General features: G+C 56.6%; 2 protein-coding genes across 3 annotated transcripts; both read right to left on the reverse strand.

Moving 5' to 3' along the window:
• Positions 1-2,594: 2,594 nt before the first annotated feature.
• Positions 2,595-12,076, reverse strand: LOC119841469 (cytochrome b-245 light chain). 2 transcript variants are annotated; one of them, XM_038368943.2, is made up of 6 exons: positions 11,888-12,076; positions 7,814-7,883; positions 6,902-6,976; positions 5,454-5,537; positions 4,166-4,247; positions 2,595-3,148 (listed from the first exon to the last, which is right to left on the reverse strand). In XM_038368943.2, exons 1-6 carry the CDS (start codon positions 11,943-11,945, stop codon positions 2,945-2,947), a joined length of 573 nt encoding a protein of 190 aa, XP_038224871.1. In that variant the 5' UTR covers positions 11,946-12,076; the 3' UTR covers positions 2,595-2,944. The 2 variants fall into 2 exon arrangements, with proteins under 2 accessions (XP_038224871.1, XP_038224870.1); XM_038368942.2 differs by lacking the exon at positions 11,888-12,076 and adding an exon at positions 8,324-8,819.
• Positions 12,077-15,430: 3,354 nt separating this feature from the next.
• MVD (mevalonate diphosphate decarboxylase) lies at positions 15,431-26,874 on the reverse strand. The gene is given in 12 exon segments (XM_038368774.2): positions 15,431-15,659; positions 16,853-16,861; positions 16,863-16,907; positions 16,909-16,963; positions 17,603-17,718; positions 19,042-19,260; positions 21,564-21,638; positions 22,323-22,522; positions 23,000-23,146; positions 23,823-23,937; positions 25,668-25,738; positions 26,686-26,874. Coding segments are annotated over 12 exon segments (1,203 nt in total). The 5' UTR covers positions 26,756-26,874; the 3' UTR covers positions 15,431-15,578.
• Positions 26,875-27,815: the final 941 nt, after the last annotated feature.

Raw genomic sequence — 27,815 nt, forward strand, 5'->3', positions numbered from 1 at the left:
TGCGGCAGGCATGGGCACACCGTTACCCGAAACAGGACACGTGACCACCTCGCACCCACAGGGCCCTTTTGGCTGGCATGGTTTACACACTGGACCGTGTTGCTTTGACATGTCTGCTGGCAACGGACCCAAAACCCGGTGTGGTGCTGGCCTTAGTGACAGTTGGGGTGGGGTGGTGCTAGGACATACCATGCAGCACTAGCCGCTTTGCCTGGGATATCCTAGTGCCTGGCTTTCAGGTGCTACTGGGGGCCTTGGGCAAGTGTCACTGTCATGCCTAACCATGTTTGTCTTGTTAGGGCTAGAGGTCTAAAGGGCATTAGGTGCCTAACACCTCAGTGTCTAAATCCCAGAATCAGGCCCCACTGGACTTCGCAACCCCCCCCACTCAGCAGCCACTGCACATCGTAGCCCCCGTAAAGCCACATGGCTCCACCAGGTCTGGCTTGGCGCATGTGTGGCGCAGCCTCATGCCCAGCTGGCCAGACATGCACGCCCCAGAGCATTGCATGAAGCTCGAGGATGGATGCCCCCCCCCGACACACACACACACACACACCCCGAGTCGCCCATGGGGCCCTGAGCTGCTAGCTGCGCTCATAGCTCACCTACGGGCATGGGCTCCCGCAGCTGCAGGCCCGCTGAGCGCCCACCCTGCTATCACCCACCCTGGCTGGCTCAGGCAGCTCCCCGCTCAGCGCGCTGATTTTTGTGACTCATGCCATGAGCCCTGTCTTTCCCCAGTCCTTCTATAGGTGCCTGGGCCCCTCCCTCTGGTGTCGTGCACCTCAGCGATTGTCTGGGCGCCTCGATGCTGGGAACAGCCCAGCTCAGCATCCCTGGGCCCAGCAGCCTTTGCAATGCAGCCAAGGACCAGCCAAGAGCAGCCCCCACTGTGCTAGGATGCTGTACAGTCAGTAGCAGACAGCTCCCCCCCACCCCGCCCCGGCCGCCCAACTGCTGACATGTTAACTAAGCCTGGTGTCTACGCGTGTGATTCTGAGGCAGGTACAGGTACCCCCCCAGGCCAGCACCAACAGCGCCGCGGCACCGTGACTGGGTGCATAGCCTGCCCACAGTGCCGGGGCAGCGCTGCGTGGGTCACAGGCCCAACCCCTGGCCCCCCAGGCTCTGTCACACCACCTGCTGCGTGAGCCCTTCCTGCCAAGGTCCGGGTCGTGATGGAATAGACCTGGTGCAACCACGACATGCACAATGGTGCAGCTTGAGCATGGAGCAGTGGCAAACCTGGAAGCAGGGCGAGCAGTTTGAGGTCAGGAATGGGGTACAGAACTGTTGCAGGCCAGCCCTGTCTGGGCAAGGGGAAGACAGGCTAGGCCAGGGAGGGAACCTGGGGTGATTCATGTCTCAGGCCCTGATTTTAGTCTGGTGCGAGGAGAGGAGACATTAGCTGCCTTGGGGGATGAGAAAGAAAACCCGGCTCATTTCCTCCTGGGTCACAGCACTGTTCACCTTCTGGACACCGGTGCCAACCCAGGGTCTGGGTGAGGGAATCCACTGTTCCCCCCCCAGCCCGATGCGCTCAAGGCGGTTGCGACGTGCCAGCCATTCAGTGCCCTGTCTGAACGTAGCAACCAGTGGCTAGCACAGCTATGCCCTTGCAGACACTAGCCCCACATGGGTGCTAACTGGCCCTCGGGGACCACAGGCTGGCTACCCTCCCCTCCATAGTTCCTATTGCCTGTGCACCATCCGTCCTGGGCCCAGAGGACATCAGCCAGCCCCTCACCCCAGCACCCTCACTGCCCATGTGGGATGGGGGCAATCCTAGCACCTGCCCACCCCCCTTCCCCACATCACACCCCCCGCCCCCCGGCCTTGGCTGCCCCTGCTCTCACAGCTGGAGCTGCCCTGGCTGGATAGCACCAGCGAGCGCACAGCACCCCCTGCAGCCCAGAACCACAAATTCAGCCAGACTCTGACCCTACCCACGACTCAGCCCCAGCTCAGGCCCCAGGGGAAGCTCAGCTGCCTCTCGCGCTCTCCCCTCAGGGGGCTGAGGAAGGACCCCTGCCTCCCTGGACCTGACTCTTTGACCCCCATCCCAGCACCGGCCCCCACCCAACTCTCTGCCTCCCCACCCACCCCCAACCCCCTCAGGCGGCCAGCAGAGGAGGAGGGTGAGCCTGGGGTCCCCAGCCAGCACTGGAGCTGGGTGGTAGAGACACCCCCTGCAGGAACCACTCAACCTCCTCACAGCACCCCCTGCCCCAGACAGAGATCCCCCTGGATGCTGGCTTCCCCCAGCAGCCAGACGATGGCAGTGGTCCACACCCTGCCCCCACCCCTGCCCCAGGGATCTTGCCCCCCGAGCTGCCCTGGCAGGCTGAAAAGGGCTCTCCTTGTAACCCGTCCTTTGAGGCTAGCCATGCTGAGAGCCTGAGAAGATGTAGATGAAGCATGGATGGGATGTCCTGGTCCCAGAGGGGGATGGGGCAGGGTCTGGGCATCTCAGCACTGGCAGAACAACATGGTAAGGTGGAAAATGCAAGGCCTGGGGGGGTCCTGCCTGCTTGCACCCCCTCTCCCAGCCAGCCACAGCCCCCTCCGGTGCGGTGAGATCAGAGATTGCTTCACTCGTTTTATTGCAGTATCAAAAGGAGACAATCCACTGAAGTGCTGCCATTCAGCACGACCACACACCCATAGAGGGGAGGGGCCCAGCAGGAGACAGAGACATGGGCAGAGTGGGCCCCACAGCCCTCCACCGTGCAAAGGAACACCGAGGCTGCTGGGCTCTGTGACGCCGGGGGGTCCTGAGCGGGCTGTAGTGTGAAGGGGTGATGGGACTCTAGAGCTGGGGCAGGAAACTGGCTGTCCAGGGGGATGGGGAGCAGGCTGGACCCCAGGAGGGAGCATCGGTGAAGGGGGCATCAGGCTACGGAGCTGGCAGTGGGGGTGCCCGGCTGCAGACAGAGCGTGCTCAGCGCCCGACTCCCTCGGCCTCAGTGATGACCGGGATGGGATTTTCCTGGCCCGCCTCCTCCGTGGGCTGCTTCTTGCGTGTTTCTGGGGGCGGCCGCGGCGGGGGCATGGTGGGGGGCTGTTTGATGGTGCCTCCTCCCACCTGCGGCTGCTCCTGGGGCTTCTGCTCGATGGGGTTCCACTCCTCGCCGCAGATCGCAGCCTGCAAAGCAGCCCCCATAGGGCAGTGAGAGCCAAGGCACCCCTTTCCCAGCCAGCCCTCCCCTCCAGAGAGCCTCCCCCAGGCCCAGGGCAGAAGCAATGATGTTAGGAACCCGTCCACACAGCTATCACCCCCACCCGCACCATCTCCCATTCACACAATGGGCGCTCCTGCTGGCCAGCCTAACTCGAGATGGACCCTGGAGGTGTTTAGGGATCCAGAGTGCTCAGCATTCGAGTTAGCCAGCAGGGGGCACTCAGCGCCTGGCAGAGACACGTCTCCGTCAGGCCTGGGGAAAGCAAAGGAGGTGGTGGCCTCGGGGTTGTATTACAGCTCCTACCTTCCACCTAAAAAGAAAAGGAGTACTTGTGGCACCTTAGAGACTAACCAATTTATTAGAGCATAAGCTTTCGTGAGCTACAGCTCACTTCATCGGATGCTGTAGCTCACGAACACTTATGCTCTAATAAATGTGTTAGTCTCTAAGGTGCCACAAGTACTCCTTTTCTTTTTGCGAATACAGACTAACACGGCTGCTACTCTGAAACCTACCTTCCACCTGACACCCTGCCAGCTCTGTACCAATATTAACTAACTAACCCCTCGTGGGGGACTGTAGCTAAACACCATCCAGTTTGTTGATGAGGAAACTGAGGCACACACCGATCAGGTGGGAAAGCAGTGGCAGCTAGGACGTGAACCCAGAAGCCCCCGTCCCCTGCTCTAATCACTAGACCCAGCAATGGAACCCAGGAGTCCTGCCTCTCCCATGCTCTAACCATTAGACCACACCATTGTGTGTGTGTGTGGGGGGGGGCAAATAAATTCCTGTCAACTATATTCATGGTTAAAGCAGAAGCAAACAAAAGGTGATTAAAGGCATCACGCAGGATGAGTAGAAAGACAGACGCTGCCTGGTGCCATTCTCAGAAAACCAAGCCACCAAGAGCCTGATCTGTAGAAATAAGGCCCAAGAGGGCTAACAAGGTAGGTGAGTTGACAGCACTGGGCACTTACCAATAAATAGATGGCACTTGCTATGCCCAAACACGCCGTGCCCAGAATGGTGGATAACAGGAAACCCGCCGGCACTGCAAGACTGAGACAGAGAGAGATTTAACTCCAACAGAAACCTTTGTTGACAGGCCTCCAAATAAATTAAGAGCAAAGGCTTGTGGGCAACGCAACGGAAAGCGGGTTCTCTCTGGGGCTTCTGATGCGTTCCGCAGAATCCAGGCTTTCGTTTACCCAGAAATCAAACGTTTCCTCAGCTGGCGAGTCAAATCCCTGGTTCTCTCTGTGGCTGGCCAGACAAAAAGAGCCTGTCTGCCATGGGGGAGATGGCGCCTGGCACAGGGGGCACAGGGGGCACAGGCTGGGTAGATGCCAACCCCAAACCTCCAGTGTGGGTTTAGCAGGAACAGTTCACTGCCCACTCCTGGCTTCTCCCTGCTGAAACCTTTGGGGGATGGGAGCAGACTCTCCTCCATGGGCTCAGAAACCAAACCCGAGGCCAGACAGCTGTCAAGCCCTGCAAGCAACCCCGGAGAATTCCTGAGCGGGCAGAGCAGGCCATTTACACATAAACTCCCTGTGAACTGAAGCCCGCCGTTGACATCCAGGAGGCAGGAATGGATACGGAAACCAGCCCCTGCCGAGAGCAAAGGGTGGCTTCCCATTGCCAAATCAATGAAACCGTCTCACGTGTCCCATTCTGAAGGCTCGCAGAGCACTTCCCAAACTCCATGCAACACACACAGCCCCACTGAAATGCAGCCACCTCTGGGGTGGAGGGCAGCAGCCCACTGGGGCACTCTGTGCTGCGTAACAGCAGGGGAAAGGGAAAACTTTGGGCCAGATCCTGGGGGGACCCCTGCTTAAAAACAAAAAGCTTTTTTGGCAGGGCACACAGGCACTCTCATTCACCCAGAGCAGTCGTGGGCTCAGATCGATGTTGGAAGGGTGACGGTTACACTGACCCTATGGGGATCTCACCCCACGGTGAGAGGGGATTAGGGATTTCAAACCTGGTGCTTATGGAGTGAAGCCATCCCCTCTGGCTATGCACACCCCCTCCGTGCCCCCTCGGTCCAAGCCGGGCTGGGCCTCACTCAGGATCGGGCATGTGTGTACTGAGACATGGTTAAACGTAACCCCAGGTAGGAGCTGGCAGTTGCTGCGGTTTGCATCTGCGATCAGACTAAGGGATAAAGCAGGGAGCTCTCGCTCAGCAGAGATCATACACACACACACACACACACACACACACACACACACACCCCTCTGGGATGCCAGCTGGACTTACGCAGCATGCAGGATGGCCCGGACGTAGTAATTCCTAGTGACCGGCCCAAAAACCTTCACCACGGCTGTCAGGTACTTCTGGCCACTGCATTGGGTGGAGAGAGAGAGCACAGGGGGAGGGGGGGGTGTCAGAAAGGCATGGGATTCCTACTGAGGGTGGGGCACATGACACAGAAGGACACCCTCCCTCAGCTCCCGATCACATGCCCCAATCTGCCCTGTGCCTCACCCCTTCCTCTCCCCCTCTATCCTGATCAGGATCTAACATGCTCACCCAGGCAGTGGAAAACATGGTGGGAGCGCAGAAGTCTCCCCCCATCTGATCACCAATGACTAGCGAACAGGGCAGTGACCAGCAGTCCCTGGCACTCTGGGGATCTGAACTGCAACAGGACAGGCAGTCAGACAAGCACCCTGGACACGAGGCTGTGATACCCAGAGACCCGAGCCCAGTTCGGCCACTCCAGCTCCCTTACGACTTCCTCTCCAAAAGAGTCCCTCCAGCTCTGAATTTCAGGGCCACGGCCGCTTTTTGGGCTTTTAACCCCAGCCAAGCCATGCGTCACTGTCATGGAAACGCCCCACAGCTGGCAGGGTGAGACCTTATCTAGCACACCATCCTGCTGGCAGAAGAAGGCTGTTCAGTCGTGTGTCATAACCCCCATACTGCTCGGAGATTCTCCTGTAATTCAGTCTGGAGACGTGGGCTGTTGGAGCAGGAGGAGGCACGTTTTGGCCCTTCTAGGCCTGAAGAACAAAGCAATTGCCAGACTAGATCTGACCAGAGGTCCAGCTAGCCCAATAACCTGTCTTCCACCAACACCAACTGCTTCAGAGGAAGGGATGAGAAACTCCATAGTGGGCATTAAGGATCACCCCGTCCATAGGGGAGAGTTCCTTCCTAACTCTTGTCAGTGAGTTGCTGGCTAATGCCCTGAAGCATGAGGATTTATCGGGTTTTATCCAATCTAATATAACTATGGATGCTCCTTTCAAGCCTGCCCATGTCAAAATCCCTTTTTAGGACCCTGCAAAGATGTTGGCCTTAATATCATGTTGCAGTGAGTTCCACAGATTACTTATCAATGGATTAAGACACTATTTCTCTTCCTCAGCTTTGAGCATATTGCCTCTGCTCTCCATGCCATTTCATTGCCAGGAGGGGCTGCAACATGAGGGGTCAGTTTGGGCCTGGACTGAAAGCCAGAAAATCCCCTTTGCGAGGGGGGAGGGATAGCTCAGTGCTTTGAGAATTGGCCTGCTAAACCCAGGGTTGTGAATTCAATCCTTGAGGGGCCCATTTAAGGATCTGGGGCAAAAATTGGGGATTGGTCCTGCTTTGAGCAGGGGGTTGGACTAGATGACCTGCTGAGGTCCCTTCCAACCCTGATAGTCTATGATCAACCCCTCCACACACGCAGCTGGAGGCGAAGGCAGGGGAGTACTTACCATCTCTCCATGGTGGAGCCCTTTTTCCGCTTCCCCCGGGGGTACTCCAGCAAGCAGACGAAGACCCCAGCTGCTCTAAGAGGACCAGTCAAGGAAAATAGCTTCCCAGTGCCCCCACCCCCTTGGTCTATGCTGCACAGACCCACGATGGCCCACGAGGACAGGAGAAGCCTTTTTCAGACTCCCTCTGGCATTCGCTGCCTGGATGGGACCTTGACTCCAGCATCCACCCTGGGGAGCTTCTGCTGCCAGCTGCAGCAGCCTAGGGCTGCCCGGTCCAGATCAGCCCATCAAATCCAGGGTCCCACCTGTGGCCATGGACAATGCCTGATGTTCCAGAGGGAGACAAGAAATAGCCCATAATGTTGGCCAGCTAATCAATGACAGGCAGAGGGTAACAACAGCTGACTGACCCCAGCAGGGGGCAGGGAAGGAAGAGACAAGATGAGTTTGCCCCGAAGAATGAGGATTGGATACCCCTGCTCTAGCACACAGAATCACAGAGGTTATTAACCAGCAGACAATTTCCCTGCCTCATTACAAACCCAGCCGCAGCAGCTGGGCACTTCAACGCTTAGACTGTGGAACTCGGCTAGTCAGTTTCACTGCTTGTTTATAGTAAGTTCCACTTCCGGGTTCCAATACACTGGCCCCAAAATGGCTGCTTTGGGGTTTCTAGTCCCTGAGGGGGGAGGGGTTAAAATGCCCCACCCCAGTCTCTTCATTTTGACTTTGTGACATTGCGAAAGCTTTTCCAGCGACTCTCAACGTCCCTACAGCCGAGCCATTTGTTGGCACCCTTTTAAACCACGGCTGTGCTGAGGAAAGCCAGGAAGCTGCAGCCTCCGGAGATCTTCGCCAGCCAGATGTCTGGGGAGCCTGGGGACAGATGGCAGTTCTGGAAGAGGATACATGGCATAGGCAGCGAACGGCCACCCTTTGAACTGAGCAGCCACCGCCACAATCCCTCCCGTCACTAGAACTAGGAGGTAAGGGAGAGAGAGAGGAGGTTACTAAATCCAAGTAAACATCCCCACACTCTGTCCGAGTGGTACCCAAGAGCTGATCTCCTCTGAGCCAGAACAGGCTCTGACCCCATGTTCCTCTGCTCCAGAGCGATAGTTAATCCCAGGTCTAGCCATTCACTGAGCACCCCACATGCCCTGGCGGGTAGTTTCTGTCTATTTATAAAGACACAGTTCTCATGCACTAGAGAAACAGCCACTCATACACCGTACAACCTCAAACCACCTCCGCTGCTGCTCCCTCCACCCCCCCCCACCAGCCAGTATCACGCCACAGACGGAGCCTGGGTTAGATTTTAAATCAAAATCTCTCCCTGGGAGGTAAGAGCTGGAAACAGGATCCAACCTGCAACTCACACAGCGAGAGCACAGACAACCCCTCCCAGCGAGGACACACCTGCCCTGGCACAGCAGCTGGCACCTGAATCTGCCAGACAGCAGCAGCCTGGCAAGGCATTTTCACATTGCCCTAAAACAGAGCCAGTGCTGCAGGAGTGGCCCCCTGTGAAGGGCATGCACCCACCGGCAAGCTGGCCGGTAATGCAGCTCTCACTCTGGTCAAGCCAGCCCAGAGGCCGCTTTTTAAAAACCACAGCTGGTGCACCTGTGACGCCCATCTTGCACTTTCCCATCAGCCAGGACAGGAGTGGGAGCAAAGGGACAGAAGTTGCCTGGCTCTTTATTCACTGGACTAGACAACAGCCAGCATATTTGGCGTGAAAGCCCAAAGCCAGCCAGAGAGGAGGGTTTAGGTCTAAGGGAGGTCGTGCTACTCTCAGAGGCAGGCCCAAAGTTAAGAAATTTCCTTGTTTCCTGCGCAGCCCGTCACATTCTTTCCTTGCTTAAAAAAACCCGCAAATGCAGCCTTGACATTCTCGAAGCCTCTAGCAGAGGCGATTAACCCTGAAGCACCTCATCCGCTGCAGGGAGAGATTTCTAGCTGACCAAACCAAACAGCCCTGCTGCCAGGATCCGTTCACTGGATTCGGTTCCTTTTAGACTAACAGACGCCACGGGACTTTTTGTGTCTAAGCAGGAAAAAATAAGCCCAAAGGGTCCAAGACTCAATAAGTAGCTTAATCTACCATCACCCCCATCTTCAACCCTCTTTCACCCTCCCCAAGACATGGCCTGACTTGTGAGCCTTAAATGCAATGCCCCCCATTGCATGTTTTGAGGCCTTTCTTTTAACTCGTTAGGTATGTCTAATTTGCAGTTACCACAGCAAATCCCACAACTCAGATAATGACATGCACACATCGCTAATTAGGCAGTGAGCTGTAGCTCACGAAAGCTTATGCTCTAATAAATTTGTTAGTCTCTAAGGTGCCACAAGTACTCCTTTTCTTTTTGCGAATACAGACTAACACGGCTGCTACTATGAAACCATCCACTAATTAGGCACACTGCCATGCATAGTTACCCAGATAGCAGGTGTAAGGATTAAAAGCCAAGTGCTCTAACCATGCCTGCTTCAGGCCGTAAACCAAATCCTAAGTGATGGATGGTGAAGCAGCCTTCCCTGCAGATAGGCTAGTCCCTCACTGCCTACTACAAGACACCTTGCACCTTGCGCTGAAGCATCTGGGGCTGGCCACTGCCAGAGACAGGTTCCCAGACCAGCTGGACCCTGCGTTTGACCCAGACTGGCAATTCCTACATGCCAGGCCCAAGAGACGTGCATTTTGCATGCAGCATTGCACATTCGCATTTATAAACTGGCCACTTGTGGGTTTGAGTTCCAGGCTGGTGCTGGCCTGGCAGCTCCCAGCTCCTTCATTTATCCACAGCTACATTTATCCATCAGCACAAGCTGGAGGCACCAGCCATGGAGGTGGCAGGAAACACAGGGTACGCCTACCCCCCAATCGGAAGGCGGACTGCAGCATGCGTAGGCAGAACTTAGCTATCTTAGATGGAGCCAGCTCACTAAAACTAGCAGTGTGGCAGCATGGGGTAGATGCCCCAGTACGTACGCAGGCAGGACAGTACGTGGGTGGCTAGCTCATGATACCGCCCCCCCCACTCCCCAAACACACTGCTAGTTTTAGCAAGCTCGCTAAGGTCTGCCTATCCTCTCAACTTCAGACCTACCCTGAAGGTGAAATCCCAGTGCCAGCAAAGTCGGCAGGAGTTTGCCACTGACTTCAATGTGCCCAGAATTTCACACCCAGAGGCCAGTCTTTCCAGGTACTGGTTTTAAGCCTCACTGCCAGTATGGGTGCCAGGCTGATGGTGGATTTTGTGATGACCAGCTGTCCACAGGAACTAGACCGTAATGAAACTTGGTGGCTACAATCACCTGATGATAACAACATCCCATAACCAAGAAGCAAAAGGCTCCCCCATCTCATCCCTCTCTTCCAACCAGCCCTCCCAGCAACACACTCTTTCTCTACTTCCAGTGAGTTCCCCAACTACTGAAGGGGCTCAATGATGCCCTAATGTAGTTAGATTCTTCTCTCTGGACGGCAGCTAAGCAAAGTTCGCAATCAAGTCATGGGCGGGGGGTAAGAAGCTGATCTAGATAATTTAGACATTGGAGCAGTGGTTCTCAACCTGCGGCCTGTGGGCCACTTGTAGCCCAGTCAGCACACAGCTGCGGCCCTTGTGACGCCCTCAGAGCCATACAGGTAATATTGGATGCGGCCCGCAATGATAAATAGGTTGAGAACCACTGCCCTGGAGGGATCCCAAATCCTAGCTCAAGAACACTTTGGAAGAAACAAAACCCCTGTACAAACTCTCTTCCCACAGGACTCAGCCCACGCCATGTGTCAACTGAGGACTGGTTCCACTTCGAAACGTTACCACATCCCTGGGTTGACGAGGGGTGTTGTTCGCAGTGCGAATGCTGTTATCCCAGGATAAAGGTGCTGTAGCAGTAGGTTTCAGAGTAGCAGCCGTGTTAGTCTGTATTCGCCAAAAGAAAAGGAGGACTTGTGGCACCTTAGAGAATAACACATTTATTTTAGCATAAGCTTTCGTGAGCTACATGCATCCGATGAAGTGAGCTGTAGCTCATGAAAGCTTATGCTAAAATAAATGTGTTAGTCTCTAAGGTGCCACAAGTCCTCCTTTTCTTTTTGTAGCAGTAGGGTGATTTATTTCCCTTCCTGCACAGGAAAGTGATTCTGGTTTCAAGCACCTTTATTCTGGGATAACTGCATTCAAGTTAGGGGGCTGAACGGCAGTTCTCTCATATGAGCAAGTCCCCAGAGAAACCCCGTTTACTCGGGTCTCTATAGAGAAGTGAAGTTGGTGGTGCAAACCCTGTACCCACCCTGCAGTGGGAGTTTTCATGAACATTTTATCACCAGATGCTATCAGGCCAATGTAAAGACTCGTTAAGCAAAAGGAGAACAGAAGAAAACAGCCAAGCTGCTTCCTTCCCTTTTTATTTTTTTTTCACTTCCTCAACCTCAGCGCCAGCCACTGGGGATGCCTAGAGCCACAGGGTGATGGGTGCTAGCGCAGGCCCCCTGAGGCTGGTACTGGGGGGGGAGGCTGGGTCCCCAGTGAGGACAGCCATTTGTGAAATGCAAGGCTGAGGAGTGGGCTTGCTCACAGATCCTGCAGGGCACAAAGGCTTCCTCTCCCAACCCCCAGGAATGACCCTGAGACAAGGCAGCCACTTCAGATCTTCTCTAAACTCTATGCCCCCCCCAGCTCCCTGCTCATTGCCAGCCCCTGTCCTCCCAATATGCCCCTTCCTACCCCACTCCTAGCTCCCTTAGCCCAGTCTCCCCCCAGATCCCACCTACTCTCCATCTCCCCCTCTCTCCCCAGCTCAGCTCCCCTAATCCCCAACTGCCCCAGCCCCCTTCTTCCAACCCCCAATCACTCCCCCACCCAACTCCCCCAATCACCCTCCAGCTCCCTTCTCCTAATCCCCCCAATTGCCCCCACCCCGCTTCCCTCCCGCAGCCCCCCGGTGGCCCCCAGCGCCCGCCCGACTCACTGAGCCCGGAGGCCAGCGCCTGCTCGTTGGCCCACATGGCCCACTCGATGCGCCCCATGGCTGCGCTGCTGCCGGCCGGGACACACTGCGCCCCACCGCGGGGACGAGCCCGGCCCGGCACGGCTCGGCTTCTGCCCGCCCCCGCTGCTGGCCACACCCGCCGGGGCCGGGCCGGGGCCGGGCCGGTCCGCCCCGCCTGGGGACAGCAGCCACGGGCGGGGGCGATCCGGCTCTCGGGCCCTGGCCCGGCGGGGGAGCCCGGCGCGCCGCTGCCCGCTGCCTTGGAGGCTTTAAAACCCTCCTTCAAAGGAGGGAGCGGGCCCGGGAGGCGCCAGCGGCGGGCACCCGCTCTGCAAGCAGCCCGGCACTCGCCCCCAGCGCGGGGAAGGGCAGGGCTCAGCCAGCCCCCGGCCACACCGGGGAAACTGAGGCACAGACGTGACGTGACCGCAGGCTTTCAGCCAGCCACCTGCAGGGGGTCTAGAAGGGATTCCCCCCCTTCCGCCCTTCTGGGTTTTGGTTTTTTAAGTCTCTTCCTCTGAAGCATCAGAGATTGCCAGGTCTGGAGAGGGACCACGGGATGGGATCACGGGGAGGGCCAGGGCTGGAGGACAGGACAGGGAGGGCCCAGTGAGCCTGTGTTGTGTTTCACCTTCCTGCACCCACATGCTGCAGGGGGTCACTTGCAGGATATTAGCTAGGTGTATCACATCTCCTGCCCCTAGGGAGGCCTCCGCACCATGCTCGACTCCCAGATTGTGTCCCTCACCCCATACACTGGTCCATTTCGGTTGCTGCATTTAGGGTGTAGGTGCTGGGTGGGGTCAGTGCTCCCTTCGGGCATGAAACGCTGTGACTGTGTGACCCACCATCACTCGTGGAGTCAGCGCTCGGACTGGGACCCAGATCCAGCCCTCTGGACTTGCAGGGCCTCATCTAACCTTAGGTCGACCTTCCTGAGGTAGGAGCAATGGGGAAAAGCAGGTTGCTTAGAGGGCACATTCCTTGTTACTGGAGCTTAAAAGGCCCTTGTGCTCTTTGCATTCATCAGAAACTGGGTGCAGCTTAAGAGGTGTGATCCTAAGGGCCGGACAGCTTGACAGAAGGACAAGGATGCAGGGCTATAGTAATACTACCGCGCTCCTATGGAGCTTTTTGTCAGGAGATCTCGCAGCACTTGACCTAGGAGGTTAAAGCTTGGGAAACTGAGGCACAGAGAGGCAAAGGGACCTGCCCACACTCACAAAGCATGGCAGTGGCAGAGCAGGGACTGAACTCAGATTCTCTGCAGGCCCAGCCCTGCTCACCCAAAGCAGCTGGGGGAGAATCACTTCGGTCAGGCCCTGACAGCTGCAATACAATTTGCATGAGAGCCATGCGACCCAGGGGAGTTGACAGAGGCTGTGGAATCTATGGCAAGCAGAGGCAACTGCTGCCCTGTTCCCCTTCTCCAGACGGGTGGGGAATGAGACGAAGGTTGCTGTGTGTCCAGACCCTCTGAAGACAGCAGAGCTCTGCTCCTGCTCTATGGGTCAGGCACCAGGCAGGACCCTTGGGCCCGGCCTGAAATGCTTTCACTCAAGCCTCTGGCTACAGAACCCAGCCTAAGCTTTGCAAGCCACAGCTGAAGGGGTCCCGGCTGCTATCAGTTGGTGAGGAAACATCAATTTCCTCACTGCTGTGGGTTGACAAAGGCAGTTCCTCCTTGCCCCCCAGCCAGCAAAGGCCATCTGACCCCAATGCTCCCTTTGTCTTATCCCCCAACTCCTGATTTACAGCAAACATTTCCTGTCTCCTCCCTTCTTAGATCACCCACTTTCCTCCTGGGCCAGCAAGATCGCCTCTGCCCCAGGCCTTCGAGATACCCATACAAAGACATCAGGCAAAGCTCTACGGTCTACACACATTCTGGGCCTGTCCCTTCAACTTTTACTCTAACCCAGGAGGTGACACAAGCCCCCCTCAAACATCACCCCACTGACATCCCTAATCCTCCTGAACAGGCAACCCTATTTCTAAAGCAACCCTCACCCCAGAGCTTCCGCCAAACTGGGGATTTCATCAGGATCAAATAAGTCTCAAGCACAGCAGAGAAGAGCTACCAAGGTGTTGCATCCGATGAAGTGAGCTGTAGCTCAAGAAAGCTTATGCTCTAATAAATTTGTTAGTCTCTAAGGTGCCACCGGTACTCCTTTCTTTTGTGAATACAGACTAACACGGCTGCTACTCTGAAACAAGGTGTTGGAATGAACTATGACGAAGGGCTTTAAAAAACAAAACAAAAACCAACCAACCAGGTAGCCTGTAGCCAAATTCCTTATGATTAAGCAGGCTCTGCCAGACAGCAGAAGGGTCTTGGGGTGGAGGAGCTATGGGACATTCGGAAAAGATTCTGAATAATAAATCTGCTAGAACTGTTGGATACGACCTGCCTTCCAGTTCAAGTGCTGTAGTGGCGTCCCTGCACTAGTGATCACTCACCCACCTGTGAAATGCAGCTGTCTCAGGGGTGGAACACTGCAGCTGTTGAGTAGCACCCAGCACCAGCATTCCCATAGCAGCATGTGTGGGGGAGGTGTGTTTTTGAGAGGGGACGTGAAGAATAACTCCTACAACTGGAACTGCAGAAGGGAATAGGAGGGTAGCCAGAAAGTAACCAGAATTTGCCCCAGATACCAGAGCTTTTATTCCAAACGTTTGCTAATGTAGCTGTGGAATCACAATGGAAAGAAACAAGCCTACATACATGGTGGGACTAGACTGGTTAGTGCTGCTAATGTAACGTAGGAATTTAATCTACCTGCTTCATTTCCAGCCTCTTCCTGGATGACACCTTCTCCCCCATCCCTTGGGTGTCTCCCGCTGGACCTTAACAGGTCGAAGGGACGGGGGGGGAAATGTAAAAAACTGAGCAGACACACTCTTGGGTTCAGGAAAGTGATATTCTTGGACATTACATTTAAACCAACAACAAGGAAGTAGGGACATTTCAAGGTTGCTTCATTTTTAAAACCCAGCTTCCCAGTTAGTGCAGGATGGGACAGGGTGATCTGGGGAGGGAACTCCATGGCTGCCGGGGAGCGGCACCTTGCTGGCTAAGGGGATGGGTGAGTGAGCCCTTCATCTCTAGGTCAGTCCAGATCAGGCCCCACCAGAAAGGAGTCCAGGGCAGCTGGCACCAGGAGCTGTTGCCACCCGGAAGCGGTTTGCTGTGGAGTCAGTCCTTTTCCTAGCAGACAAGCAGCCTCATCACAACTGCCCTCCTGGCTGGCAGAATTGGCCATGGAGATGGACCCTCCTTTCCTGAGGGGCCCTGGCCCAAGGGGGGAGAAGCACCTGGCTGGGCAGTGTGGGGACACTAGCACTGCCACTGGCCAGGTGGCATGAGTTCTACGAGGGGGGCTTTGGTCAGCAGCGTTCTTCCCCAGCATTAAATCCCCCAGGAGGGAGCAGCAGGCCCAGCAGGACCTGAAAACCTTCTCCCAGACTGTATCTCACTGGCAGTCCCCAAGCTTTGCTGGGATCGATCCCCCAAGACCAAGCCCCAAACGCCTCTCCGCTCTGAGAGCCAGCGACTGAAACAGCATCGCCACCACCCACATTCCCCGCTCCTCGTGGGCTGGAAGGGTCTTTGCTCAGCGTGTCTCCCTGAGGCTGCGGGGTGCCGGACGGCTGCTCTGCTGGGGGCTGCTCAGGCACTGAGGCGGGGAAGCCCATCTGCTCCCAGCAGATGGAGGTTCGGATCGTCCGGAGGCTGAGGCCCTGGCCCCGGCTACAAGAGGAACAAAGCCACACATTACAAAGGGGAGCTGGAGGGGGCTGCTGGGACCCCTTGGGTGCTATGTGCGAGAGACCCAGACACATACACAGCAGAGGGTTTAGCCAGCACCAAACAGCTGACCGGGTGCCCTGCCTAGGGGGGAAGTTCGAAGAAAGCCCCCTTTGAGCATTGCAATGCCAGAGATGGGCAGGCCGGTGGTCTGCCTCCTGCCATTGCAGATCTGTGAACCTCACAGTCCAATCTGGGATGACGAAGTCTTCACCAGCAGCCTGCCCCCACTCCAATGCCTCCCCCATCCTGCTCTTAACTGGATGCTTGCCCCAGGTCTCCCCTCCACACTCTGGTGGGTACATTGGATTTAACCCCGTGATGCCAGGGGACACGTTGCATCACACGCTGCTTTCCTCTCACACCAGCACAGGCCACACCCACGGCTGGGAGCCACGTGGCTCCTCCAGGCCCTGATTCCACGTGGCCGATGTGCTAGGGGACTGCTGGGTGATTTGCTAGTTCATAGAGAAAGAGGAAGCAGATGCTGGCATGAGGCAGGGCCAGCTGCCGGGAAAGACTCAGGGTATGTCTTCACTAGCAATGTTAAAGTGCTGCCACAGCACCAGCACTGGGGGAAGAGCTCTCCCCACGCTGTAAAAAAAAACCCACTCCCTCGAGGGGTATAGCTCCCAGTGGTGGTGTACTGTCTACACTGGCTCTTTACAGCACTGAAACTTGCAGCACTCAGGGGGGTGTTTTTTCACACTCCTGAGCGAGAAAGTGGCAGTGTAGACAAGGCCTCGATGAGAGCGTTTGTATGCACAGCGCTCAGACCCGCCCAAGGAACTGGCTCCACAATCTCGGGGTGCTCCCCCATGGCACAGGGCTCTTGTCCTTACAAAGCGCGAGCCTTAAAGACGGCCTTTGCAATGGGGATGGGAGAAGGAGGACGTAAGTCCCTCTCCCCGCCCCTAATTCAGACTCTGGGGTTCAGAGTGTGGCCAGAGACCCAGAGGGGAGTCAAAAAGACCTGCCCCCCTCATTCCCCACTCCAGGCTGCGCAAACATGGTTTCTTTTCTGCTGCTGCAGACAGTCAAGCCCAGGGTCCAGCCACGTTCGAGCTCCCCAGTGTGGATGGGCCCGGGTCTGCAACAGCACCCAACACCTGCCTCGGGCCCAGCCCGCGCCGTACCTTGGTGAGCGAGGATGTATCGGATCGCCCCAGGAACAGGCTCCAGCACCACCGTGTGAGAGCAGGTCCTCCGAGAGCAAGGCGGGCCTGGCCGGCAGCCCCCTCAGGAACCTGCGGGGGCACAAGGGGGTATCGGCGGGGTACGTGGTGCTCCCCCAAGAGAGGGGAGATGGGGGGGGTGGTCAAATGGGGCTGGGAGTCGCTGCCCTCCCAGTCATCTCACTCTGCGCCGGGTCGCCTCAGGCTGCCCCTCATCTGCTCCAGACTGGCTCTGTCTCACCAATGCCCTCTCCAGGCCCCCAGGCCCAGCTCCTAGAGCTCCCGCCTTAGTCCGTCGTGGGCAGACCCCACTAGTGCTGCCTGACAGCCCAAACCCTCTGGCTGCTGCAGGCCCTGGGCCCCGGGAAATGCTCGCCTGGAGCAGATCCTGGCACCAGAGCTGAGAGCAGCCGCTAGAGACCCTGGACGGACCAGAATCAAAAGGGCCGGGCAGAGGGAACAGCCCTGCCTGCCAACTTTCTCCTGCTGTTCCACTGCACCCCCACCCCAAGCACTACCAATGTCCCTCAATCCCAGCCTGCAGCCCCCTCCCCTGGGAGCCCTCAGCTCTACTGATACCCCTCAATCCTGACCAGCATTTCCCCCCCGACCTACAACCCCTCTGCTGGTGCCCCTCAATCCCGACTCACAGCCCCTGCTACCCCAGTCCCCAGCACACTGCGCTGGCTGAACAGGGCAGGTGGGACTTACTGGTCTCCGTTAGACTCAGGAGGGAAGCTGCACTTCACCACTTCCACAAACTCATCCACCGTGTCCGCCAAGGTGAAGACCACGGCATTGGGGCCAGCGTCGAAGGTGTAGGCCACCTACAACAGAGCGGATGTGGTCAGCGCAGCACCTGGAGCAGGGCTCCCTGTTGCCAGCGGGCTCCAGCGCCTGGCATCCTAAACACTCACCCAGCCCCACAGCCGCAGCCTTTGCTGGCCCAGGGCACATCTCCACACTCTGGTGCCCTGCAGCAATCTGGCACCAGAGCAGGGAGCTCAGGGGGCGGATGAATTTGGCTGATCAGAGAGAAACACCTGCTCAAGGAAGGCAGCTAGAAGAGCAGCAGCTGCTTCCTGTTTCATCTGCCCCCAGTGAGATGCACATTCCCTCCCCCGCCACACCATGGGGCCGGTGCTAGCACAGCCGGGTGGGCAAACAGATCCTGCCCAGAGGTCCATGAGATCCAGTATTCATGGGCAACGCCCGGTGCTGCAGAAGGAACCACCCCCTCATCCCATGACAGCTGCATCTGGGGTGGGGATCCCTCCCTGAGCCCTGCAGAGAGCAACGGGCCCCCTGAAGCATGCAAGCTGACTGCACCTCGTCCGCACATCCACCAACTGCCCGACTCCATCATGCCCCAGGGATTGGGGCTGTGGGATCCCACGCATTTCCCCACAAACAGTCAGGGGCATGTGATGGAGATTTGCTGAAGGTTAGTCACTCGGGAAGGGGGGGTAGTGCTGCAGGGTGGGTGGCAGAAGCTGGGCAGGATAAGTCACTCACACAAGGAGGCTGATTTTAGTTGGTTTCCTAGGGGCAGGTCATCTGGGGCAGCAAGGATCCTTTCATCAGACACCGGAGCCCTCTATGGGGGAATCGCTCCACTAGGAAGTTACCTCCCGCGTAGCGGTCACAAGTCAGTGCAGCCCTACGCTGGTTTGCTGTCCCGCCCCGGCACCCTGACTGCGCTGCCCTCAGTTAGGTGGGAAGCGGCGTCTTCTGGACACATACCCCAGAGCTCCCAGCCCCACTCCAAGCTGCAGCACATGGTAGACAATTGCACATGGTTGTGGGGGCCTCTTGGGTGCCAGGGGAGAAGGTGGTAAAAGTCTCCCAACTACCACAATCCTCCTGGGGAAATCCCAAGATTCCCTAGGACCTGCCTGAGCACATGTGCTCTGTGAGTGACTTTAGTGCCTGGCACAGCAGATCGGCCCCGGGAGATCTCAAAGGGGTGGCCAATGACTCATGTTCTGAGCGGACAGACACCACCCTCCGATCACGAGGCTCTGACATTCGCTTCCCTTGGCCCTTGTCGCCTTGGTAAAAGGACAGCTCCTCTGTGAACCAGGAGGCCCTGCCGAAGTGCCATGCTGTGCACCCCTGATGCCAGTCCAGGTATCCCACTCTGAGCCCACCTTGGTCTTGCCATGGTGCGCGTTGAATCGATGGGCCAAGGCGATGATGAGCCGGGAGATGTCGTTGAGGTAGAAGATGGGAGGGAAGGTGTCCAGGCAGGTGGCATGGAACTGGTTGCTGTCCTTCATGGTCAGCTGGCCAAAGCCCTCAAAGTCTCGCTGCTGGATGAACTGGATCATCTGGGCCATGCGCTCCGGCACCACCACCTCTGCGCGATGCTGCAATGGGGCAACAAGGACAGTTACATTAGGGGGCCCCCCATTGCATTGGGATGGGGAGACCCACAAAGTCTCATTAAAAAGAAAAGGAGTACTTGTGGCACCTTAGAGACTAACAAATTTATTTAAATTTGTTAGTCTCTAAGGTGCCACAAGTACTCCTTTTCTTTTTGCGAATACAGCTGCTACTCTGAAAAAAGTCTCATTAGTACGTCGGGCACCTGTGCCATCTCCTTGGCACTATCGTCCAGGGGGGTACCTCATCACAGCGGGAGGGATGGACTGCACCATCTCTAAGCCTGGGCCCCACACACAACCATTGGGAGGAGCTACTCCCAGCAAGGCCCTACCCACCAACAATGCCCCTACAAAGGTGGGAAAAGAGCCAGGAGAGCTGGAGAAGTCATAGAATCATAGAACTGGAAGGGACCTTGAGAGATCATCTAGTCCAGTCCCATGCACTCATGGCAGGACTAAGTATTGTCTAGAGTCCAACCTGCTCTTAAAAATCCCCAATGATGGAGATTCCACAACCTCCCTAGGCAATTTATTCCAGTGCTTAACCACCCTGACAGTTAGGAAGTTTTTCCTAATGTCCAACCTAAACCGCCCTTGCTGCAATTTAAGCCCTTTGCTTCTAGTCCTGTCCTCAGAGGTTAAAGAGAACAATATTTCCCCCTCCTCCTTGTAATAAACTTTTACATACATGAAAACTTATGTCCCCTCTCAGTCGTCTCTTCTTCAGACTAAACAAACCCATTTTTTTCAATCTTCCTTCATAGTTCAGATTTGCTAAACCTTTAATCGTCTTTGTTACTCTTCTCTGGTCTTTCTCCAATTTGTCCACATCCTTCCTGAAATGTGGCGCCCAGAACTGGACGCAATGCTCCAATTGAGGCCCAATCAGTGCGGAGTAGAGCGGAAGAATTACTTCTTGTGTCTTGCTTACAACACTCCTGCTAATACAGCCCAGAATGATGTTCGCTTTTTTTGCAACAATGTTACACTGTTGATTCATATTTAGCTTGTGGTCCACTATGACTCCCAGATCCCTTTCCACAGTACTCCTTCCTAGGCAGTCATTTCCCATTTTGTATGTGTGCAACTGATTGTTCCTTCATAAGTGGAGTACTTTGCCTTTGTCCTTATTGAATTTCATCCGATTTACTTCAGACCATTTCTCCTGTTTGACAAGATCATTTTGAATTTTAATCCCATCCTCCAAAGCACTTGCAACCCCTCCCAGCTTGGTATCGTTTGCAAACTTTATAAGTGTACTCTCTATGTCATTATCTAAATCATTGATGAAGACATTGAACAGAACCGGACCCAGAAGTGATCCCTGTATGACCCCACTTGTTATGCCCTTCCAGCATGACTGTGAACCACTGATAACAGTCCCTCCCCACCAGGAGTCAGTGTACAGCTGCTCCCCACTGGCTGTGCAGGGCTGTTTTGAAGGGAAAGTGGGGTGGGAGGGCTCCCAAATCTCCCTCCCACCTCTGAACAGAATTAGTGCTTCAGCTACAAAGGGTCTCCCGAGACACGGCCTCAGTCACATCACAACGCCGCTGCTGGCTGAGTTGTTAACACAGTCAGTGATGTTCCAGCAGCTGGCTGAAAACTCGGCCCATGGCCACTTGGGCAGAGCCTGGTCACCCCCTAGTAAAACCTCCCCAACCTGCAAGCAATAACCTCAGATTCAGCAGCCCCCATAGGAAGAGACTCGGAACTAGAGGGCCTCTGTGTCTCCAGCCACACTGCATTACAGCCTGCCAGCAATAAGCTGTTTCCCCGAGTGCATTCAAAGGTGTTCAGTCACTCTGGTGACCAGAGCCCGAGTAACACCGACAGGGATCCGTTGGGCTGGAAGGAGTTGGAAAAACACCACCAACGCACTCAAAGGGCCAGCAGGTTTTGCAAGGGAGCACGGCATCAGGCCCAGCAGCCCTGCAGACAGCACGGACGGAATAACCTGCCCATTCCTGGCCACCATTAGCTACAGGTCAGCTCAGGCCCTGAAGCAGGAGAGTCTGGATTCCACCAAATTCCACATTGCCAGTCTCCAGGGTCAGGAGTCAAACACCTCCCCCAGCAGGGCTCCAGGGGCAGGTACTGGAGCACAGGGGAAGTGGGGGAGGAGGGAAGTTAGCAGCAGGCCCCCTTTGCTATGGAATTTGAGGGTTATTCCAAACACCAGTGCCCCCATCTGCCTCAGCAGCGTTGCAGGGATAGCTAGATGAAACGTGAGCAAGAGAAACACCTGCCCCCACAGGGCTGAGAACAGGGCTCCCGCCTCAAACCTTCAGCAAGGGGCTGGTGTCCACGCTTGTCTGCATCCCAGCTGTGCTGCCCACCGGTTTCTTCTCAGCGCTTACCTGCGGGCAGGAGGGGAAGAAAGCTCTTGGCATCAACATTCCCAAGGGCTCTCCCCACCCAGAGGAAGATGCAGCGGCCCCCAGATGCTTGGGGAACAGATCTCACCACCTGGGGGCAGTCAGCTGCCCCACCCCAATTGGGACATTCTTGGGAGTATCTCACCCCAAAACCCTCAGGACCACTCTGACTCCACGCACCCCGGCACAGACACTGCTCTCCCTTCCAAGTGAGGGCGCAGCAAACCCCAGAGCCCAGGTCTGGGTCAATAGGTTCTCAGTCTCGGAGAGCGACTGTCTGCGAGAGCCCTATTAGCCAGAGTCCCATCTGGAACATACCCCCCGCAGATGAACCTCCAGCCCCTTTGGGAGGCAGGCCCGGGACTGCAGGGGAAAAATGAGCCCCGGGGAGTGGGAATGACTCGCCCAAGGTCTAGTATGTGGGAGAGGCTGGCACAGAACCGAGGAGTCCTGATGCCCAGGACCCTGCTCTAACCACTAGCCCACACTTCCCTTCCAGAGCTGGGAACAGAACCCAGGAGTCCTAGCTCCCAGGGCGGAACCAGCCCTAGGTCTCGCTCTCTCCTCACCATCCCATAATGCTTTTCCTGCCCCACCCTCAGGCTGGATGGATGCCATGACCTAGGGGTACCAGACCCACTGGGCCGCCCCCCGGTTCTCACTCACCACCAGGATGAGCACTCTGAGCTCCGGCCAGTGTGTCTCTGGCGCCACCTGCTGGGCAATGCTGTCCTTGCCGTCGGGCCGCTCCCCCATCAGCCACTGCACGAAGCCCCCAAGCATGCTCCTGCAGGCGCTGCCCGATCCCTGGCGGGCGACCTCGGAGAGCTCGCCCTCCACGCCGTACAGCCGGGCCAGGGTGTGCACTGGGACACGAGACGGGGTGAAGTCAGCGCGGCTGGGGGACTCGCTCCCCACGCACAGGGCCTGGCCCCAGGGCTCTGGCCAGTTAGATCCTCCTCTGCCAGCATCCAGCCCCCTGGGCCGATCCTAGAGTCGCTCGTCCCCAGACGGCCCCCCGCAGGCTTCTCTCCCAACCCCACTACAGCACGGCCCAGCCACGGGAGAGGAAGGGGGCAGCACAGCAGCCCAGTGCAGGGCATTTGGGGGGGCAGGGGAGCGAGAGACATGGACAGCCCATCCTCCACTCCCTGGAGAGCCAGGGGCAGGGTGTGTGTGGGGGGGGAAGGGACAGCCCAACACCCCCTCTCAAGAGCCTGGAGCAGGACAGCCCAGCGCATGCACACCACCCACTCCCCCCTCCCGAGAGCCGAGGGCAGGGTGTGGGGGCAAAGAGTTGGGGGGGCAGGAGCCAGGGGCAGGGCTCACACCCACGCACTCACCCAGGCAGGCATACCCCGCTGCTGAAGACGCCAGGCCGGCCGCCGTGGGAAAGTTGTTCACCGAGGCAACGTGCACTTTGTAGGACAGGCTGAGGGGGGCCGTGGCCCCAGCACTGCTGCCCCTCCGCTTCCTGGCCAGGCGGCGCACTGCAGGACAGAGCAGAGCGGGGCTTAGATGTCCAGAGGCACCTGACCTGCCCCAATGGGTTCCACGGAGTCTGGACTGGGGGCAGCAGGTCCATGGTTAGCACCTGACACCCCCTCCCCATTTGGGTGCTGGAGAGAAGACTATGAGCAAGGCAGGAGCATCAGGGCCATCTGCATGCCTCCCCTTACTCTCCTGGATGGGTTCTGGGCAGGGCAGGAGAGGGCCTGCACTGGGGTAGCACAAGGGACTTTTAGGGAGCGGGTTATGTCCCAGAGAAGCAGCCTCCACCCCGCAATCAGCAAGGGTCTCAAAGCACTTCACAAGCTTTAAATACAGCCCTTCAATCCCTAAAGAACAGGGGGGAGGTTTTATAGAGAGGGAAACTGATGCACAGAGCAGGGCAGCGACCTGTGCAGGGTCACGTGGGGAACCAGTGGCCTGGCTGGGAATGGACCCCAGGAGTCCCACCTGCAGCTTGCATATGGCCTTGTAGGGAGGTACTGAGCGTGCTCGGTGGGGATCATGCTCCCAACAAGTTGGAAGTATATGGGAAACCCAAGGGACTGAGACAGACCTCGACCACATGGAAAACTGGGGCCTGCCCCCTAGCAATTCCAGCTGCTCACCACCAGTCCAGCTGGCTGAGCCCGCCCTGCCCCCAGCCAGGATACTCACTCTCCCGCAGGCAGGACTGCAGCCGCGGGTGCCCGATGTCAGCCTCTTCCCCGTTCAGCCAGAGCCGGTCCTCTTTGAAGTCTCTGCTGATGGCGGCCGTGGTGGTGGTTTTAAGCTGGGAGGGAGAGATGAGAGTGTGCTGAGCTGCAGCCAGGGCCGGGCGGGGGCGTTCCAGCGACGTGCAAGCACACGGTTAGATTACCTCCGGGGATTGGTGCTGAGCCCCGCCCCACAGCAATGGCCACTATGCATCACCCACGGAGCCACACGAAGCCCCCATCCCCCACCTCAGAGGGGGCTGTGAATCAAGTTCTATTTATGACGAGGAAGAACAAAAACCCAGAATTATTCCAATGCATCACGATTGCTCTCTATCATGGTAGCACCCAAAGGCCCCCATTGTGCTAGGTGCTGTACACAGGCAGAGTGACACAGTCCCCTGAAGAGCTGACACAGGTGGAAGAGGGAAGAGACTTGCCCAAGGTCAGCAGAGGTCAGTGGCAGAGGTGGGACTAGAACCATGGTCTTCCAACTCCCAGCCCAGCACCCTGCCGACCGGGCATCCATCCCGCTCCATACAGAGGCTGCTCCCCAGCCTTGCTGAATGTATGAACAGATTCTGTGCAAAGTTTACTTTGCTCCACTCTAACCGCAAGTGTACGCAGAGCGAAAGCTCAGTGCCCCCAACCCCTTGGCCCATGGGGCAGCGGCTTGCACATTTTGCTAGGATAATAATAAAAGGTTTCTATTTATACCACCACTTACCTGTGAACTCAGAGCTGCATAACCCCCACTGGTAGGTAAATACTATCATCCCCCACTTTACACATGGGGAAACCGAGGCACAGAGTTGGGAAGCGACTGGCCCAAGGCCACACACAGCAAGCCAGTGGCAGGTGTGGGAAGAGAACCCAGGTGTTCCTGCCACCAGGCAATACTCCCTCCAGTGTGAACACTTCTAAAATGGGAAGAGGCATCCCCAACAGGCTGGCACCTCTCACCTTTATGAGAGCCAGACTGGGCATGACCTTCCCAAGGCCCTAGAAGTGCAGTTTAACTAGGTGTCTATTTGGGGCTGAGGGACAACAAGTCACCCGAGACGAGGAAGCATTTCAGCACAGGCCACGGGCCAATCAGAGATCCCTTCCGATCCCAAGTCCCTGCCTTTCCACCAGGCTGCACCCACCTCGCCCTGCAGGGAAGCACTGAGCTAATACGTGGCTGATACACGTCTCCAAGCACAGGTGCCAGTTCAAACACTGCAGAGGGACAGATCACAGTGCACAGATCTACAAATGAAGGGCAAAAGGGAACTCCATTGAATTCCCGGGAGTTAATGATTACACCAAGGGATAGACTGGGCCAAATGAGATTAAAATAAGAAAAGGGGAAATTCTGGCTAAATATCAGGAAATAAGTCCCGAAGCTGTGACCCAGGAGGCTGTGGAATATTCTCCCAAGGGAAGGGACAGGAGCCCCAGGGGACAATCATGTACTGGTCCTTGGGGAATGCACTAGAATGATAACAACATAGAAAGTGGAGAGGGGAAAGATTTCTATGACACGCTGACAATGCGGTTTATAGCAAACCACACTTTGGGCAGATGTTTCTCCCACAGTGGCCCATCATTTCCAAGTCCTTTGGGAAGAAAGTTCCACCTCTTTCCTTGAACATTTGCCTGATTGTTCCCAGAAGAAGAGTGGCTGCTGTTGTTTCACTCTCAAATGAAACTCCCCTCTCTGCTCCAGTCCAACAGCTAACAATCTCTCTTCTCTAGCAGCCTCAGCTCCAAGTCACTCCCGAGAAGCATCTTTCCTGGGCTTTTATTACAAGTTCATACCAACCTGATCCTGGTGCAGGGTGACGCTCAGAGAGGAATTGATGGGTAAAATCAGCTCTTCATCTCGCTTCCCCCCTGGAAAAGATTAGATGGCAAAATCAGCATGGGGAGTCCCCAGTCGTTAGTACGGGGCTGGGGTTCTCATCAGACAGTTAATCACTCAGGTTCTTGCTTCAGCAGTTGCTCTCAGACATGTGGAGACCCATCAGAGGAGCCCAATAACGCAATAAAAGAGAGGGACACAAATCACTTCCAAATAATCCTCATCAGTCCACAATGAACTGGCTACAAGAAACAGGTCTGACGAGATCATGGCTACAGAATTCATTCTGCTGGCCTCACCCCGTCCTGGTTAGATACCATGGCCTCTGTTTTAATTTATTAAATCCTACAGTGTGTACTGCCATGACAACTGGGGGTGCTTCTGATGCAGAGACTGAGCCAATCAACGAGGGCAAAAGCTGCAAACTCAGGAACAGAGAACAAGCCAAAGTCAGCCCCATTAAAGACAGGCCCGATGGCTCGCCTTGCAGGGAACACGGGGCAGAACAGCGGGCCAAGAGCCCACACAGAGACCTTTGCCCCAGTGATGGCGAGAGCCTTTCCCCTAGCTATGCCCCCATCCCGCAACGTGATATGTTCCAGTCCTCTTAGACGGAGTCTGAAAGGGACTTCTCCTGGGTCACAGGGCTTGGTAACTTTCAGCTCCTGCAAGCCTTCCAGACTCACTGAGATAGGCTTTGCCAGGGCTCTTCTCCGGGCCCAGTCCCCCTCACCCGCTCCGCTGCCCTTGACGAAAGGCGCTATCCGGAGGGGCCCGGGGGGGGGGGGGCGCCAGCCCGCTGGAAGGCGCAGTCCCTGCCCCGAGGAGCTTGCACACTCTACCAGACGCAGACGTTTGTTCGCCCAGGCCGACTCCAGGGCCTTATTGGGGGATACGCGCCCCCCACCCCCGCCTTGTGGGGCCGGGGCGGGCCAGGCCCAAGGGGGGGCTGCCCGGGAGGGGGGCCGGGGATACGCACAGTACTTGATGACAGCGATGTTGACGGGGGCTGTGCAGGTCACCACGGCGAGGGGCGTCTCCTCAGCCATGCCGGGGGCTGCAGAGGCCCAGGGGCGCCCCCAGCGCAGCGCCGAGCCCCGGCTCCCCCCCGCTGGCTCCGGCCGGCAGCGGCCTGCCCCGCGCGGCACAGCCAGCAGCTGGCGGGAGCGGATTGGCTCGCGGACGCGCAGCTGCTACAGCCGCTTCCAATCAGCGCCGGCCCCCCGCCCGCGGCTGGCTCTGTCCACCAATGGGAGGGATCGGAAGATGGGCGCCGACCGCTCCCTCCGCACCCAGCAGGCGGAACCCTGGCGGCGCCGGGTGCACGTTACCACCCGGAGGCTTTGAGCTGGCACACGAAGAGGGGAATGTTGCTACGGACGCACCAGGTGCCATATTGGTGAGTGGAACAGCGCGCACATGCGCAGTGCATACAACCAGCGTCACCGTCATTCAGGCCAGCGTCGGCCATGACACTATAGGCAAATGCGAGGGACAGGTGCGGGCTGCGGCGGCCAGAATTAGGGACTGATCCTGCAGCTGAGCAGCCTGGGGGGCTGATCCCGGGGTCACTGACACCACACTACCCAGAGTGCCAGGTCTTGCAATGTTATATGGCGGCTCATTGACTTTGGGAGGGTTTGGGGAATATTTGCAACATCTGGGGGGCTGGAGGGATATTTGGGGATCTTCGCGGTAAGGCGGTAGTGCCGCTATAGCCAAGTCTGAGACTCTCTTACTGTTTAACAGCTGACTTGTCCAAGCGCTGTAAAAATCTATGTACCTCCGCAGATTTTGGAAAGCCTCAGCTTCTGGAGTCAGGGGATCGTATGCAAAATCACAACTTTCATTTTAAAGTAGTAAGTTTCTAGCTTTTGTAGTTGCAGAGGAAAGCTTAAAAATATCCTTCCCCACTCCCCCCAATGGTTCAGACACCAGCAGGCAAATAAAAAGAACCAGGTATTTGTTATTTTTATAACTCTTGTGATTTTTAAGCCAATCTTCTGATTTTGGGGAGGTCTTTTTAACATTTGAGGTTGGCAGTGCCCCATTAGTGTGTAGCCAACCAGGGTGTCACTCCTGATTTACACCAATGAAAGAGGAGATTCA

This window comes from Dermochelys coriacea, chromosome 12 (genome assembly GCF_009764565.3).
Source record: "Dermochelys coriacea isolate rDerCor1 chromosome 12, rDerCor1.pri.v4, whole genome shotgun sequence".
Classification (NCBI taxonomy): Eukaryota; Metazoa; Chordata; order Testudines; family Dermochelyidae; genus Dermochelys; species Dermochelys coriacea.

Coding starts and splice junctions, on each gene's coding strand:
- LOC119841469 (XM_038368942.2), bottom strand. CDS start 8,558: ATGGGAAAGTGCAAGATGGGCGTCACAGGTGCACCAGCTGTGGTTTTT. Junction 5,538..6,901: donor GGCTCCACCATGGAGAGATG/GTAAGTACTCCC, acceptor CACCCAATGCAG/TGGCCAGAAGTACCTGACAG. Junction 3,149..4,165: donor CAAGTGCCATCTATTTATTG/GTAAGTGCCCAG, acceptor GCTGCTTTGCAG/GCTGCGATCTGCGGCGAGGA.